The sequence below is a fragment of the Montipora capricornis genome, chromosome 13 (genome assembly GCF_036669925.1).
Source record: "Montipora capricornis isolate CH-2021 chromosome 13, ASM3666992v2, whole genome shotgun sequence".
NCBI classification, from domain to species: Eukaryota; Metazoa; Cnidaria; class Anthozoa; order Scleractinia; family Acroporidae; genus Montipora; species Montipora capricornis.
Genome location: NC_090895.1, coordinates 3,047,754 through 3,062,753, shown reverse-complemented (window position 1 = coordinate 3,062,753; position 15,000 = coordinate 3,047,754). Strand labels below are relative to the sequence as shown.

The window sequence follows — 15,000 nt, the reverse complement described above, 5'->3', positions numbered from 1 at the left end:
AACATTGTCTGTCGTTAATTTACTGTTTCATTTGTTTCATTTGAGCAGTATGTGAAGCCCTGCTACTCCAGTTTGTCACACTGCTTGTGTCTAACGGCAAAAATCTCAAGCTTTTGAAGAGCCTTTCAAACTCGGAAGCCACAGGCATTGACAAAATCTCTGGAAATTTTTTGAAAATTGCGGCTTATGCTAATTCTCCATCATAAACATATGTATTCAAAAACGCCATAGTCTCAAGCAGCTTCCCTGGCGATTGAAAAATTGCCAGGGTCTTCCCTCTCAGTTTCAAAAAAGGGCCAAAAACTGCACCAGATAATTACAGACCGATCTCTATCTTGCCAGAAAAAGCAAAATAATGGAAAAAAAATATCTACGAACAAGTATATGAGTACCTTACATCTAATAATATTCTTTGGGATCATCAATTCGGCTTTCGTAGACTTCACTCGACTGCTGCAGCTCTCTTAGATAGCTTAAACAGCTGGTATGTTAATATAGATAGAAGAGTGCTAACTCTTTTTCAGGCCGAGCCAATTTCCCGCGAAATATTTTTTCAAACCTATTCATTTCATATTATTTCTGGCTAAGTGTTGCATCTTTTTTGTCCAAATGAAAGCTGAAAATAAAGATTATTTATTGATCTTTCAGTTGACCTATTTTTATGGAATGTAATAGTCTCTCTCAATATTTGCATAACAATCATAACACAAAAATTGCCACGAACACAAAATTAAGTTGGCATTTACCTCTTCGTCGAATTCTCATGCACAATACTGGCATTTTTAGTTATTGTAAAAAATCTTTCTCTATTCGTTAATTAGCAATCATCCTTTCAAATTTCAGAGAAATCAATCCAGCCGCAAATAATTTACGCATTTTTTTCAATGTGGAGACGAAGGGTCAATATGATGAAGGGTAAAATTGCGCAAGTTTGAGCGATGAAGTTGCGTGTGTAACACGTTCTCAATATTTTTTACTGGGTTGCCAAACCCAGTCGGAATCTGGGCTTCATTTCGTGGGTTTTTTTTTATTTTATTTTTTTACTGGGTTGCCAAACCCAGTTGGAATCTCTGTTTTATTTCGTGGGTTTCTTTTTTTTTGTCGTTTTTTTTTTTTTTTGGTTTTTATTATTACTGGGTTGTCAGTATGGCAAACCCAGTCGGAATCTGTGTTTAATTTCGTGGGTTTTTTTGTTATTACTGGGTTGCTAAACCTAGTCGGAATCTCGGTTTCGTTTCGTGGGTTTTTTTGTTATTTTTTTCCGTCTCGGGAAAAGTCTTGCCTGTCACTCCCCTGCTAAGTGGTGTCTTTGTGCATAGAGTCTTCTGTGCGTATTTTGTTAGGTTTGAGGGGGCTGGGGTAATGCGTAGCTTGCGTAGCTTGCTCTGCACAATTAACCTGTAATGGCGTCGAAAGTCATTGTAACGCGAATGGCGTTTTAGTACATCTTTAAAGAAAATATACCCATATGGAGCTCAAGAATGGAACGTCAAGACAGGTGGTGAAACATAAAGATCTGGAATCTTAAAAGTGACGAGTAACGGACTTCGACAGCGTGAATCTTTCGCCCGTCGAGCCGAAATCAAAATGAGCTGTACTTCTAATATTCCGCCAAGGTGGTGTTACGTACAACACTGAAACCAAATGGAAATTTCTCTGGTAACTTACGGGTTCAACAAAGACAGAGAAGGAATCGAACACCACAAGTAGATCTGTGATCTCTGTTGTGTGTCTCACAGTGTTTACTGAAGTCGCATCTATTTAAAGTTTGCCTGTTTGTCTGGCAAGTAACATTCATTTTGTACTCAACTCTGCAAAGGTTAAAAAAAATTGGAAATGTGACAGTGAAAAATTATTTGAATGAAAGCTTGTTGTCTCTTTTGTGCTTTATTATTTAAGGTCAAGGTTCTTTCGAAAAGGGTTTGATGTGAACTGTCAGAAATTTCTTTAATTGCATATGCTTTGTGATTGTGTGTTTCGCTTGCACGCACGCAACTGAAATAGGAAGGGTTTCTTGCCTCTTATAGCAAATATGTTGCTTGTTTCAAGAAATGTTTCGCTGGAAAATATTTCTGTGAAATTTCTAGCTTTTGTAAATTTATCATGTGTAATTTTCGAGCTTAGCAAATTTGCATACATGTGTTGAAATGTGATACGGGGAGAATTTTTGTGGTAACGCATAAGTCACGAAAATAAACAGGTCTGTTGGAAGCGTGCTTGAGTTTCAACAAAATGACCCCCAAAATCGGCAAAATATTGTGACGCTCATGAATAATAAAGTAGCTGCTATTACCAAAACGATGGAATTACCTGGTGATAAATAACCTTGTCTTGGAGAGTAAATTTTTGATTTTCCAGAAACAATGGTCACTGTGACCTCTGAGAGTGATCTTTGTGTTGAATTCGTACATTTCTTGTCAAAATTTATAACAATTGAAAGAAAAAGAAAACTAACAAAAACCCGGTATCTTGGCATCATTTGACACAGATGCTTCACTGTTTCGCGAGTAAACATGGCGCGGTAACTTGATCACTGCGCCCGCTGAATTCGATGTGCGATTTACTCGGTGCAGCCAAAAGTACAATTACAACAAAACAACTAAAATCTCCCAAAATGGTTTTCGCTTATGGTAACTTTTTATATTCGTGGTTCAAAATTAATGTTGTTTTCACGTCGTAAATTTTGTTACCGATGACAAAATATTTTATTCTCGATCGACCGTCCTGAAACTTCCTTCTGCTCTTCTTAAAAACTGTGTATCCATATTTATTTACTTTTACATCAATATTTGTTTTGCATAAAGCAAGCTTACAAAATCTGTATCTTGCTTGGTTCGCATTTGATAGCATTAAAATAGAATTTTCGGTCCTATGCTTCTGTTACTGACAATTCTGAGTGGTATATTTCTTAGGTCGCCCATCCAGATACTAACCCACCGAACCCCTAGGGGTTAACTTCAACTTTAAACTTTTGTTTTTGCATCAATATTTGCTTTGCATAAAGCAAGCTAACAGAATCTGTACCTTGCTGAGTTCGCATTTGTTAGCGTTAATAGTATTTTCGGTCACATGCTTCTGTTTTATGAGGGGTTTATTGTTTTATTTTCGCTGCCGTTAATGGTTACTGTCGGTTGAGCAAAGGCGTTGCTGATCACGGTGAACCCTTGAGAAGAATGCCTAGTGCCAAGTACCTAGTCTTAATTATGCGTGGCAACAAGACAAGTTTCCGTTCAAACACTGTTTTCGCTTAATAGTCTTATAACGGAAGATTCAAAAGGATCTCGAGCCTACAAAGACTTTGCTGATGAAGTTCTATTGTGCCGAGCAAAATATCTGAAAGCCAAGGTTGCCACCGACGGTTGGGGAAAAATCAGGGAAAAACAAAAAAATTTTCAAGGTCAGGCAAAAGTCAGGAAATTTTGCAAAAAGTCAGGGAAAATATTTTATATTGTCAGTCAGTGAAAAGTCAGAAAATCTTAGTTTTAGTAAACTGTTCACAAGATTTTGCGCACTAAATCCTGTTAAAAGCACAAAGAGATCGAAAACAAAGAGAAAAATATTTATGGCCTTCAAAAGAAGCTGAAGGAAATGTGATTATTCAACTCATTTAAAGTCAGTGAAAATTGTTTAGAGGTCAGTGAAAGTCATGGAGAAGTCATGGAATTTTTTTGTTACTGATGAGTGGAAACCCTGTGAAACATACTTCCTTAAACGTCTTTATTTTGTTTTTCTTTTCGTTTCAAGCAATTTTTTTTTATTATTCCTTTTTTCAATCATAAATAATGTTAACTACACAAAAAGTGTTCGGTCATTATTGTAAAGAGAGGTAAAACTTCCGATGTAAAAGATTTATTTTGGCCGACAAGTTAAGGCACGCCCGATTTTTTCCTCCTCCTCCGTACCTAGCTTTCGTATGGAAACTCTCAAGAATAAGTGATTCAGACGGTCCTATGGAAGGATCATTCCGGACAAAACGTTACAGGTGTAGTGATGGGTGCTTCTGTGTCCCGCACGACACGTCAGGTAAAGCAACTACAAATACAACTCCACACACCCTTGCACGTTCTGCTTATATAGAAAGGCTGGAGGATCTAGAATATTCTATGCATTACATAGAATGTAGGCAGTGTGGTCCAGTGGTTAGGGCGTTGGGTTTGCATGCGGCTGCTCCGGGTTCAAATCCCGTTCTAACCTCTGGCTAGGATTTGTTTCCGGTTGTCCCTGATTAAACTCCACCACTCTTTGTAAATAGCCAACTGGTTGCCTCCTGCCAGTTGGGGTTCTTAATGATGTTTCTGTTAAGTTTCAATTGTTACTTTCACCTTGTTAACAATGGAGTACCTGTAAACTAGCTTGATAGCTAAGTGTACTTCCACTATATAGAAAGCACTTACATTTACATTTTTACATTCAAAATTTCTATTTTTAGACCTTTATAGAGTAGGCAATGGGGTCTCTATGGGATTAATGAACAAAGTCCCAAATGGAGTCAATGAAGCTAGGGCTCCCAAAGAACATTCATTTACTTATCTGGGCGCGGTTGTTCAAAAGCCTATTAACGCTAATCCCGCTGATATTCGGCAAAACTTTATATTAGACGAAGTCAATCTTGAAAAATATAAATAAGCAAAAGATACTTTCACCAAATAGTTGAAAGTATGAGACAAAACTGGTTTACGTTAATCCTGCATTAAGTTAATCGGCTTTCGGACATGCAACCAGGCCCTGGAATGTCCGAAATTGTCTGCTCTAATAAAACTGAGCAGCTATTTGGTCTATTAGTAAGCAACTATCTGCTAACCATTAACCACTGCGACTTTGTCCCATTTCCTTACTCATATGCCGCTAAACATGACTGAATATGCCCTTGGAGGGAACAGGTGAAAATAGCCATTATATGACTTGTCAAGATAACATGACTTTTTCATTAAAATTGTCACGTAAGCTTTCAGTAAGAAAACAAACGTCCGAACACTAAACTGAAGAAACAATTACAGTTCATGACAATTCAGAGAGGTTTAAACAGAAAAGCACGCAAAAAAAGACGGAAACAAATAGTTTTAAACTCCAGGTGAATTTTTAAAATAAATCGAGAATTAGGCCACTTTGTTCAATAAATTGAAAAAAAGGGCAGATTTTTTCAAACCAAACTGCGGCTTAAGAGTAAAGTTCATGTTGATACAATTGGTCGCTCTACTTAAACCAGCCGCAAACTTCAAATTTTGTTGAAACCCCTGAGAATATAATGTGCCGCGTTTGTTAAAACATTGAATTATTCTCTGCGTATCTCTAGACATGGAAATGGCGAGGCCCACACAAGGAATAAAAAAGACTCCCGTCAGGATGGTGATCTAATCTAAACTGAAATAACTGACGAGGTTATATCTTAATTTGGTGTTATATCTCCACTCGTCTGCCCAATTTTAATTGCAATAACTGTGGCGTCATCGGATGTCAGAAAACTGCACGCTATGTACATGAGCAAATTAGGCATCCACCATAAGTAGTCAGTTTCTAGACAGAACAAGCTTAAACGACGAAATCGTTTGCTCAGTTTGACGCATCCAGGTAATCGTTTTCTTACATAGTAAACAACATATTTACTTTGGGCCCTCTTTCAATTTATATAGATCATTAGAAAAACAATTCCTTTAATTGTCATGACCGACTGATGAATAAATGATGCCTTCAAAAGACATTTAACGTATATAAGGGCGGCAAACCTTTCGCGATCGACCAAGTTTTCTTAGAGTCCTATCCGGCTTTATGGTGTCTGATGCTCCAAATTAACATGAGACGCTATCGCCCTTTTGTTCTCGACTGCCAGGTTATCTCCTTTCTTTGGCTGGCTTGCCTTAAGATCAAAACACTTGCTAATCAAGGTGAGAAAAAAGTTCTTGTCAACATCTAATTCAGGAACTCTCATAGAGCATGGAAGCTGATGCGATGCATATAGTTCTAAACTAAATTAACTATGAGAGTGTGATGTGAAGTGCTATTTTCTACCCATGTAAACCATGTGAGCGTTAGCCCTGCTAATGGAAATGGGCCCACACAAGGGCAGAGAAAAACTCTGACCTGGGTGGGAATGCCGTGAATTTGACATCTTTAATTCCCACGACCTGCTCCCGTCTGACCTTGTAGCTCAGTCGGTAGAGCAGCGGTGATCTAACCCGTAGGTCGTGGGTTCATTTTCCACCCTGGTCAGGATTTTTCTCTGTCCTTGTGTGGGCCCATTTCCATCAGAAGGACTAACGCTCACATGGTTTACATGGGTAGAAAATAGCACTTCACATCACACTCTCATAGTTAATTCAGTCTGTTGAAATATAAGTGCTACACGGCCAACGTTTGCATAAACGTAACCCCTAGTTCAAAACTAAGTTTGACAACTTTTGTAACATTGGGCATCAATTCATCAGAAGCCATTCCGTCGTAGAAATTAGATAATCAATGCTCTGGAGACAAAACGGTTTTGAAAAAGAGATTACAAGAAAAGATAATGTCTCCAAAGTCACGTGAATATCATTGTCTGTCGTTAATTTACTGTTTCATTTATTTCATTTGAGCAGTATGTGAAGCCCTGTCACTCCAGTTTGTCACACTTTAAGCTTGTGTCTAACGGCAAAAATCTCAAGCTTTTGAAGAGTCTTTCAAAGTCGGAAGCCACAGGCATTGACAAAATCTCGGGAGATTTTTTGAAAATTGCGGCCTATGCTATTTCTCCATCATTAACATATATATTCAAAAACGCCATCGTCTCGAGCAGCTTCCCTGACGATTGGAAAATTGCCAGGGTCTTGCTTCTTTTTAAAAATTGGGCCAAAAACTGCACCAGATAATTACAGACCGATCTCTATCTTGCCAGTAATAACCCAAGTAACGGAAAAAATTATCTACGTCAAAGTTGTTGATTTCGAAGCTAATTACCGCGGGCGACTTTTCCTCGAAGCCTGGCACTCTACTTTAGACCCGAACGTTGCGAATGATCATATCAAACTTCTAGAAGCCTACAAAGGCATCGTGCGAGCATGAATTGCATGGCCACGCGCGCAAGCTTCACGCTACGTTACTTTAAATAGCGTATGATAACGAACTTCGCTGTCATATCACTGATGAATGCTTATGAATTAGCTGAAACGTCTGTTGAGAAATATCAAGAGTCAGAGGCAAACCTTTTCCCACAGAACTTATGAATATATGAGTACCTAACATCTAATAATATTCTTTCGTATCATCGATTTGGCTTCCGTAGACTTCACTCGACTGCTGCAGCTCTTTTAGATAGCTCAAACAGCTAGTATGTTAATATCGATAGAAGAGTGCTAAACCTTGTTGTGTTCTGGGACTTAAAAAATGCATTTTATACCGGCCGTCAATCACAGGATTCTGCTGCGCAAGTTTGAACTATATGGTATCACTGAACTTCGTTGGAGTGAGCAACCGCAAGTCAAAATCATTTTCAGTTAAATGATACGATGTCATTTGAAACACAAATTACCTGTGGTATTCCTCAAGGGTCTATTCTTGGCCCTCTTTTCTTCCTCTTATGCGTAAATGAAATTAAGTCTAAATGTAGCAAAAACAGAAAATATGCAAATCCGTTCTAACTACAAGCTAAGAAACTTACAGTCTCAACCGTGTATTGAAATTAATGGAGGAAAATCTTAAACAGGTTTACCATAGTAGGGTTCTTGGCAAAGAAATCGACCAGCATCTATCTTGGGACAGAGTGTTGCCAAAAGAGTTAGTTCGGGAGTAGAAGGCTTGAGGCGAATTCAGGAGTTTGTTGAGGGAGGCACCCTAGGGAAAGGGCTCTCTAACGGGCTCCAAAAACTTCCGAATAGATCAGCTCGACTGATTAATGAATCTATTCAATGATACTCCCGCCACCGAGGCTTTGGGTCTCTTAGGGTGGGAAAATCTAGAAACTCAACGGACTAAGGCAAAGATACTGTATAAAATAGTCAATGGGTTGGCTCCTTAATGCCTTACTGATATTTTCATAAGTAAGAATGATACATCACATCATAAACTTAGGAAATCCTCCACCTCACTGCAGTTACCGCTACCCAAAACTGAATATCGAAAAAAAAAAAAACGTTTTTGCTAGAGTGAAGCAAAATTGTGGAACTCGCGTCCTGCTACACTTCGACGGTGAATCTGATACCCTTTCAATCTTTAATAATAAAATTAATGCGCACACCCTTGGCTGATTTTTGCTCCTCTCCTACTATGGAGAAAGTAGAAATATTTTTAGTGAATAGAATTATTAGCTGGTAATTTATAGTAAGTACAAAAAAACAAAAAACAAACTGGAAATAATTGTAAATAGTTATAAGTTATTCCCTTTGCTCATTTTATTGTAACCACACGCCCCTTGTGGAAATCAGCTGTTAGGGATAATTATTAAGTTGACGGGGCAAGCGTGTATAAATAAAGTTTTACTTAATTACTTTACTTTACTTTACTTATTTCCCGCCAATATTTGTGACCTTCAGCTGTTAGTGATGTCTTCACATTTCCCAATTTGTTTGTGTAAAATTGCAACATTTGCACTAGATAAGCGTCAGTGACTTGTGTCATTCTGCGTAGATTGTTCCCCTCGAACCATCCACCTTCTTCCTCTACAAACGGGCCAATACTTTCAAGGACACGTGTTTATGAATTTCACTGTGGGAAAATACGGATGTGAACATTGGTGTCTCTTGGAAAACAAGTGTGTGTCTGTCAACATTGGTAGCGGAAAATCTCCAAGCAGCGTCATCTGTGAACTGAGTGATTCGGACCACTGTCAGCACCCGAAAGATCTCAAGCCAAGACAGGGTTGGACATTCAGAGGCGCAAAGGTATCTCATGTTAAATTGAAACGATTGGGCCAGATTTCACCCCTTCTCAGCATAACTGAAGTGGTGTGGGTATTGCTTTGCTTTCGTTGTCAGGCTAAATCTCAGTTTTATCTCAGCTTTTACTTCCCGCATTAAAAGTGATTCGTTTATGGAATGTGAAACTAATTACACTCACCAATAGTGCAGCAAAACGTGGAAATGACACGGCTCATCCTATAAAACGATTTTTCGATATCATAATCTACTACAGTGTTGGGAAACGATTGGGTATATGTTGGGAAGGAAGGCAAACCAAAAAGTAAGACAACAAATATTTCTCGACTGAAAAATTCGAGCCAAGGAACTTCGTGCTCTGAACTGAATTCGATATAGTATGATTATCTTACCTCATCAGAATCCTTGCTGTTACAATCCATGCCTCAACAATGGAAAGTGTCTTTTGGGATACACTGAAAAGAACTATGCCTGTGAGTGTCCACAGGGATTTACAGGAGAAAACTGCGAAAACGGTAAGGACAGGCTAATGTCATCACCATTTTTGGCTGCTTTCCTGAAGAACGTACTACGTTTAAGTGTGGCAGCTACTATGTTGAAGATGGAAAAAGAAAGTTCTGCGAAAGCAGAAATGATTTTAAAAATGGACGTTCATGTTCAAGTGCAAAAGCAGTTGTGTTCCTCGCTTTTAGCCGTATTGGAAATTCAATATCTTGGGTTAGTTCTGATCTTCGCTTTTTTGGCCAAAGGTTGGTCAGAAGTATCAGTCCGATATAAAATAGGATGGTATTTCTTTCGCTGTTATAGCCACATTCAAATTCAAAGTCATTGAGGCGCCTTTCAAACAGTCATCATAGTTGATGATGGTGAACAAAGATCAAAGTGAATTGCTCGATGACATATAAAATATGAGAATTTTTTTTTTGTAGTTGGCCACATTCGTAAGTCAAGGCCTTGTTCAAACAGTCATGCTTGTTCAGTGACGATGGTGAACAAAGATCAACTGCTGGATGATTTTTATCAAAAGGATTTAAAAATCGTTAATTAAGTACCTGTATCCCTTTCTTGGTATTCAGATGTCGATGAATGCAGCACCGGGATCCATGATTGCTGTGAAAATGCAACTTGTGCAAATACGGCTGGAAACTTCAACTGCACATGCAAGCCAGGCTTTACTGGAGATGGACGGTCATGTTCAGGTAAAATAGCTAAGTGTTACCTTTATTCGTATTGCCAGGAAATATCACTAGTTCATTTTGAGCTGCGAATTTTTTAACGTACTATTCGTCAGAAGCATTAACTCTCATATAAGATGTGATGATAGTTTTTTTTGTGGATCGGGATCCATGATTGCAATGAAAATGCAACTTGTGCAAATACGGCTGGAACCTTCAACTGTACATGCAAGACAGGCTTTACTGGTGATGGACTTTCATGTTCAGGTACAATAGCAGTAGTGTTCCTTTTATTCGTATTGGAAATATCACTAGTTCGGTTAGAGCTGAGCCATTATTTTTTTGTCAGAAACAAAAGGGGTGGACTGTAGTAGGACAATTCAAAGCATTCAAATTAAAGCATCGTGTACTGTGACAAGTTTTCCAGAGACCGATACAACACGAGCTTGTCGTCATCGACAATGATATTCGTCATCACGATGGTCAAAATGTTATGGACTCACGAGGCGCAGCCAACGCCGAATCACTTTCGATTTGTTTTTTACCGCAATATTCAATGGCAAAGAAAGTGTTTCTTTCTGAGGGAGACCAAACTCATGACACAAAGAAAGAGCAAGCGTTGTCTATAACTTTCTCGCAATACGATTGGTTTATTTCCCAAAATGAGGGTTCCTGATTGGCTATTACATTGCGTGACAAATTGACGCGAGCATGACGCGAGCAGCGTTGTCTAGACTCTTATCGACAACGGCCACTCAGCCAATCCGATAGCGAGAGTACAAGCAATTGTGGTAAAAATTATATCTTTTGCCATGCGTATATTTAGTGATAGATCACAAATGGCGTCCAAATGTGGTGAGAACATCAGTGACACACTCGGCTGTCGTCTGTGATCTATTACTGAACAGACGCACGGCAACATGGAATTTATTTGTTAAATAGACCCATTCCTCTCATGAGCTCGGCCGCTGGACAGTCAACTGCCAACGGCGCATTTTGCTAATGGTAAGTTCCCACTAAGTCCCTGGTAGTTGCAGTCCTCTTTGGGGGCAAACGGACAAAATCGTAATTTCGATATAAAGTGCAAAACTAGCTGTTAGCGCCCACCGTAAAAGGACTTAAACTATTCAGGAATCACTAGGAATCAACCATTAGGAAAATGGCAATTCGGGAAACTTAATGAAACTTGTGCGGCCTGTTTGGAGCAAAATCACAAGGAGTCAGTAAAGTGCTACTTATGTTCATAAAATTACTTCCTTTTTTTTTCTAATTTTAAAATTGTGTTTGCTTAACACCTGACTGGCAAGATTTTGAGCTTTGAATTTTTATCCAAAGGCTGTTTACTTTGAGTGAAAGTTTTGGACTTCAAGGTCCGCCATTACTGACGTTCAAAACTGACTGATTGGACCTCAGAGGGTTGGATCTAGGGGAAAGTGACGTCATTTACTCACAACCTTAAAATTTTAACGTGTAAATGCAGCTTCTTGTTTATGCAAAAAACGAGTTCAAAAGTCTGAAAGCCCAAACCTCCAGTGCTGCATATTAATTTTGCAGCGTACACACGCATTGCATTCTTAAAGTGCCCCTGTGTTCAAAAATTCACTGACCGATTGGACCTCAGAGGGTTGGATCCAGGGAAAAGTGACGTCAAAGGCTCACTAGCTTAAAATTTCAGGGTGTGAATTCAGTTTGTTATAAATGCAAAACGCGAGTTTTAAAGTCTGAAAGCCTCAAACTCCCATGCTGCATATTAATTCTGCGGCGTACACACGCATTGCATTCTTAAACTAGTGAGCCTTTGACGTCATTTTCTCCTCGATCCAGCTCTCTCAAGAACTTAAGTTAGTAATAGCTGACCATTAAAGAAGAAAATTATAGTTTTAAAGAAACAGGGGTCTTTTTGAAATCAAGGCTTAAAACTTTGGTTGGTAAGTGTTTAGCTAACATAGTTCTGAAATCCGAAATCCGTCATTTTCTTCTCGATCCAGTTCTCTCGAGATTTTAAAGTTAGTAATGGCGGACCATTAAGTAAGAAAATTCCAGTTAAGATAAACAGGTGTCTTTTTTGAAATCAAGGCTTTAAACTTGGGTCAATTAGTGGTAAGTTAACATAATTTTGAAATCCAAAGAAAAAAAAAGAATTGATTTTTTGGCCATGGCAGCACTTTAACGCAAAATATATGTCAACGGCAAATCCTAATCTTTCAGGTCAGGACTGCTTTAATGTGAAAAACTCGTACATTTTAAAGCAAGTTAACAATGTTCATCGTACGTATAAAAACGTAACACTGACGCCATTTACTGGTCAGTAAATGAAACGAAAAAAATCACATCTGGGGTTCAACCCGAGACGAATGAAACACTTTCGAAATCGTGCTAAAGCTAAAAATAAAAACTTTAAAAGAAGTTTATTTCTAAGAGCAAACTTAACTTGTGGACAAAAACTTTTTCTTGTTATCCTGGCTATTTAATATTGCATGGGTAATGCCCTAGCGACACAGCCATATTCTTTTATTCATCAAGGTTGCACCAGCAAATTGTTTCACTTAAAAAAGTTATCAAGACCTGCACTGATGCCATTAACAGATTAATAAGTAACACGATAAAATAAAGCCTGAGTATCTTCCTGAAATCGTACCTATTGTGAAAAGTAAGCATTTTTGAAAAAAAAGTTTCTTCGCGCAAATTGAACATGGGGAATATCATCCTGTTTATTTAATATTGTGCGGAGGTTTAAAATAATGAGACATTTCTTTTATTTATCAATTGAAGATTGTACCGGCAAATTGAATTACTTCACAAAACATCAAGACCTGCCAACAAAGTCAGCCAAGGATGTTGAAGTGTTCACTATTGATGGAAGTTTGTTTATGGCCTTCGCTCAGGAAGGTGATTCTAGTTTCATCTACAAACTAAACGAGTCAGCTGGAGATTTTACCCTTCACCAGACCATAGACACCATTGGAGCAAACGACATCGAATACTTTATGATCGCTGATAAACATTACATTGCTATCGCCAATCGTTATGATGGAAATACTTACAATCTAAATTCTTCCGTTTTCCAGTGGAATGGACACAGTTTCGAGCTTTGCCAGAACATTTCAACATCCGGAGCAACCAGTTTTAACTTCTTTAAAACGTATAAACTCATCTATCTACAAGTGGAAGGACAATAAGTTTGAGGAGTTACAGGAAATAAGAACACACGACGCGCGTGCAAGTACAGTGTTAACAATACACAACGAAACATTTATTGTTTTTGCAAACTGGCATGGTTCGGATTCTTCTCATTCTTCAGTCGTGATGAAATGGTCGGGGAAGAAATTTATCGACCCGAAATTCCCTTTCCCTCAGATCTCAGTCTTTGGCCACGGAGACTGGGATGTCAAGTCCTTCACAATCGACGATACTGTATTCCTTGCATTTGCGACATGGTCTGCTGGAATTGCGATTTACAAGTGGGACGGTGAAAAGTTTGTTAATGCGAGTCAAACTTTTTCAAAAGCACGTAACGTTTGGAGCGTGCATACGTTTACGATGTGTGGTCAAACGTTCCTGTGTGCGGCCGAATTTGATGACACAGTGTTAGTTTTGTATGTGCACTCGGAATCTGAGTTTATGTCGAGGTATCAAGAGCTTCCACAGCACCACACACCAACAGGTGTCAAGTCATTCGAGTATAAAGGTCACACTTACCTAGCAGTAGCAGACGAATTCGGGGGCAACAGCATCGTGTATAAGTCAGGTCTCAAGTGGTTCTAAGATAAACTGAATGGAATGCAGGCGCGTCGAGCACTGGCATATCCTTTCTAAAGAGCCTGACATCAAGACCGTCAAGTATTTCTTGTAAAAGGTCTTTAACCGACGGCTAATTTCTTTCCGTTACTGAAATCTTAAACGTTACTTTCCGTTGGTTTAAAACTTAAAAAACAATTCTTCCCCGTTGTAGAGTAAAGATTCATCCGACCAGCACAGGGGGTCAGTCCGACGCAAAATAGACATCTGCGGATGTGAACAAGACGCATCTCATAAATATAAAGGGGCTATGTTACGGAAAATGATGTAATTTCATGGCACCCAAAACTGCCCGAAAAGTAGAAACATTACAATAACCACTTACATCTGTTGAACAACCGTGATAAAAGAAATACAGCAAAAGGAAAAAGACTGAAGCATGGATGGACACAAATGGACAAGATTGAAACGGATTGCATTTGGTTAATCTTGAAAAACGTCGGCCCGACGTTTTTCAAGTTTATGGCAAATCGAATGGATAAGGGTCTTTTTTGCTCAGAATCATCTTGTTTGTGATTTAACGATAATATTATCAATAAAGCGATTCCGCATGCATTACCATTTTCGAGTTTTAAACTCGTGATTACATAAAGACGTCCCCTAAACACCCTAGAATAACGTGCCATAGCCCCTTCAAAATCGCTAAGAAAGAAAACTGAAGGCGATTATGAACCGCTCCACGGCAACTGCACTTTTCCATATTTTTTCAAATAGATCATGTGTTGCAGGAAAGACACACAAAGCATCGTTAAGTCCATTGAGTTAAACAAAATTTTTATTAGATTTTTTGTCTTTACATATATTATTCACCTCAACTTTTTCTCTGTTGGAAATACACCTTCATGTGTTAAAACAAACAAGACGCCTATAAGGGCCTATCTGTGGGATGTACAAACAGTTAACACAAATTGTCCAGTTGCAGTGAACAACAACCACGGTTAAACTTCGGAAATGGGGAGAGATTACCATAAAGTTAAATCTATAATTTAACTAGACGTTATTTGTTGTAAAAACAGAAAAAGGTTATTTCTTATCATTAATGCTACTAAACAACAAGGCCCCACTCGAGGTTATCAGGAATACAGGATATTTAGGTAAATACTTACAGGGATATGGGATATTTGGGGGGAAATTAACGGGATGAAGGATATTTAAAAAACCGAACTGGTATTACAGTGATACAA

The 15,000-nt window shown here is 38.5% G+C and overlaps 1 protein-coding gene across 1 annotated transcript in view; it reads left to right on the top strand.

Annotated features, from left to right (window-relative positions):
- Positions 1–14,371, top strand: part of LOC138028306 (uncharacterized) — a 15,428-nt gene extending 1,057 nt beyond the window's left edge. The window contains exons 2-5 of the mRNA XM_068875789.1: positions 8,596–8,849; positions 9,244–9,358; positions 9,920–10,042; positions 12,791–14,371. Of these exons, the coding sequence (XP_068731890.1) occupies positions 8,596–8,849; positions 9,244–9,358; positions 9,920–10,042; positions 12,791–13,197 (899 nt within the window). The 3' untranslated portion in view covers positions 13,198–14,371. The remainder of the gene's footprint in view (positions 1–8,595; positions 8,850–9,243; positions 9,359–9,919; positions 10,043–12,790) is intronic.
- The last annotated feature ends 629 nt before the right edge of the window (positions 14,372–15,000 follow it).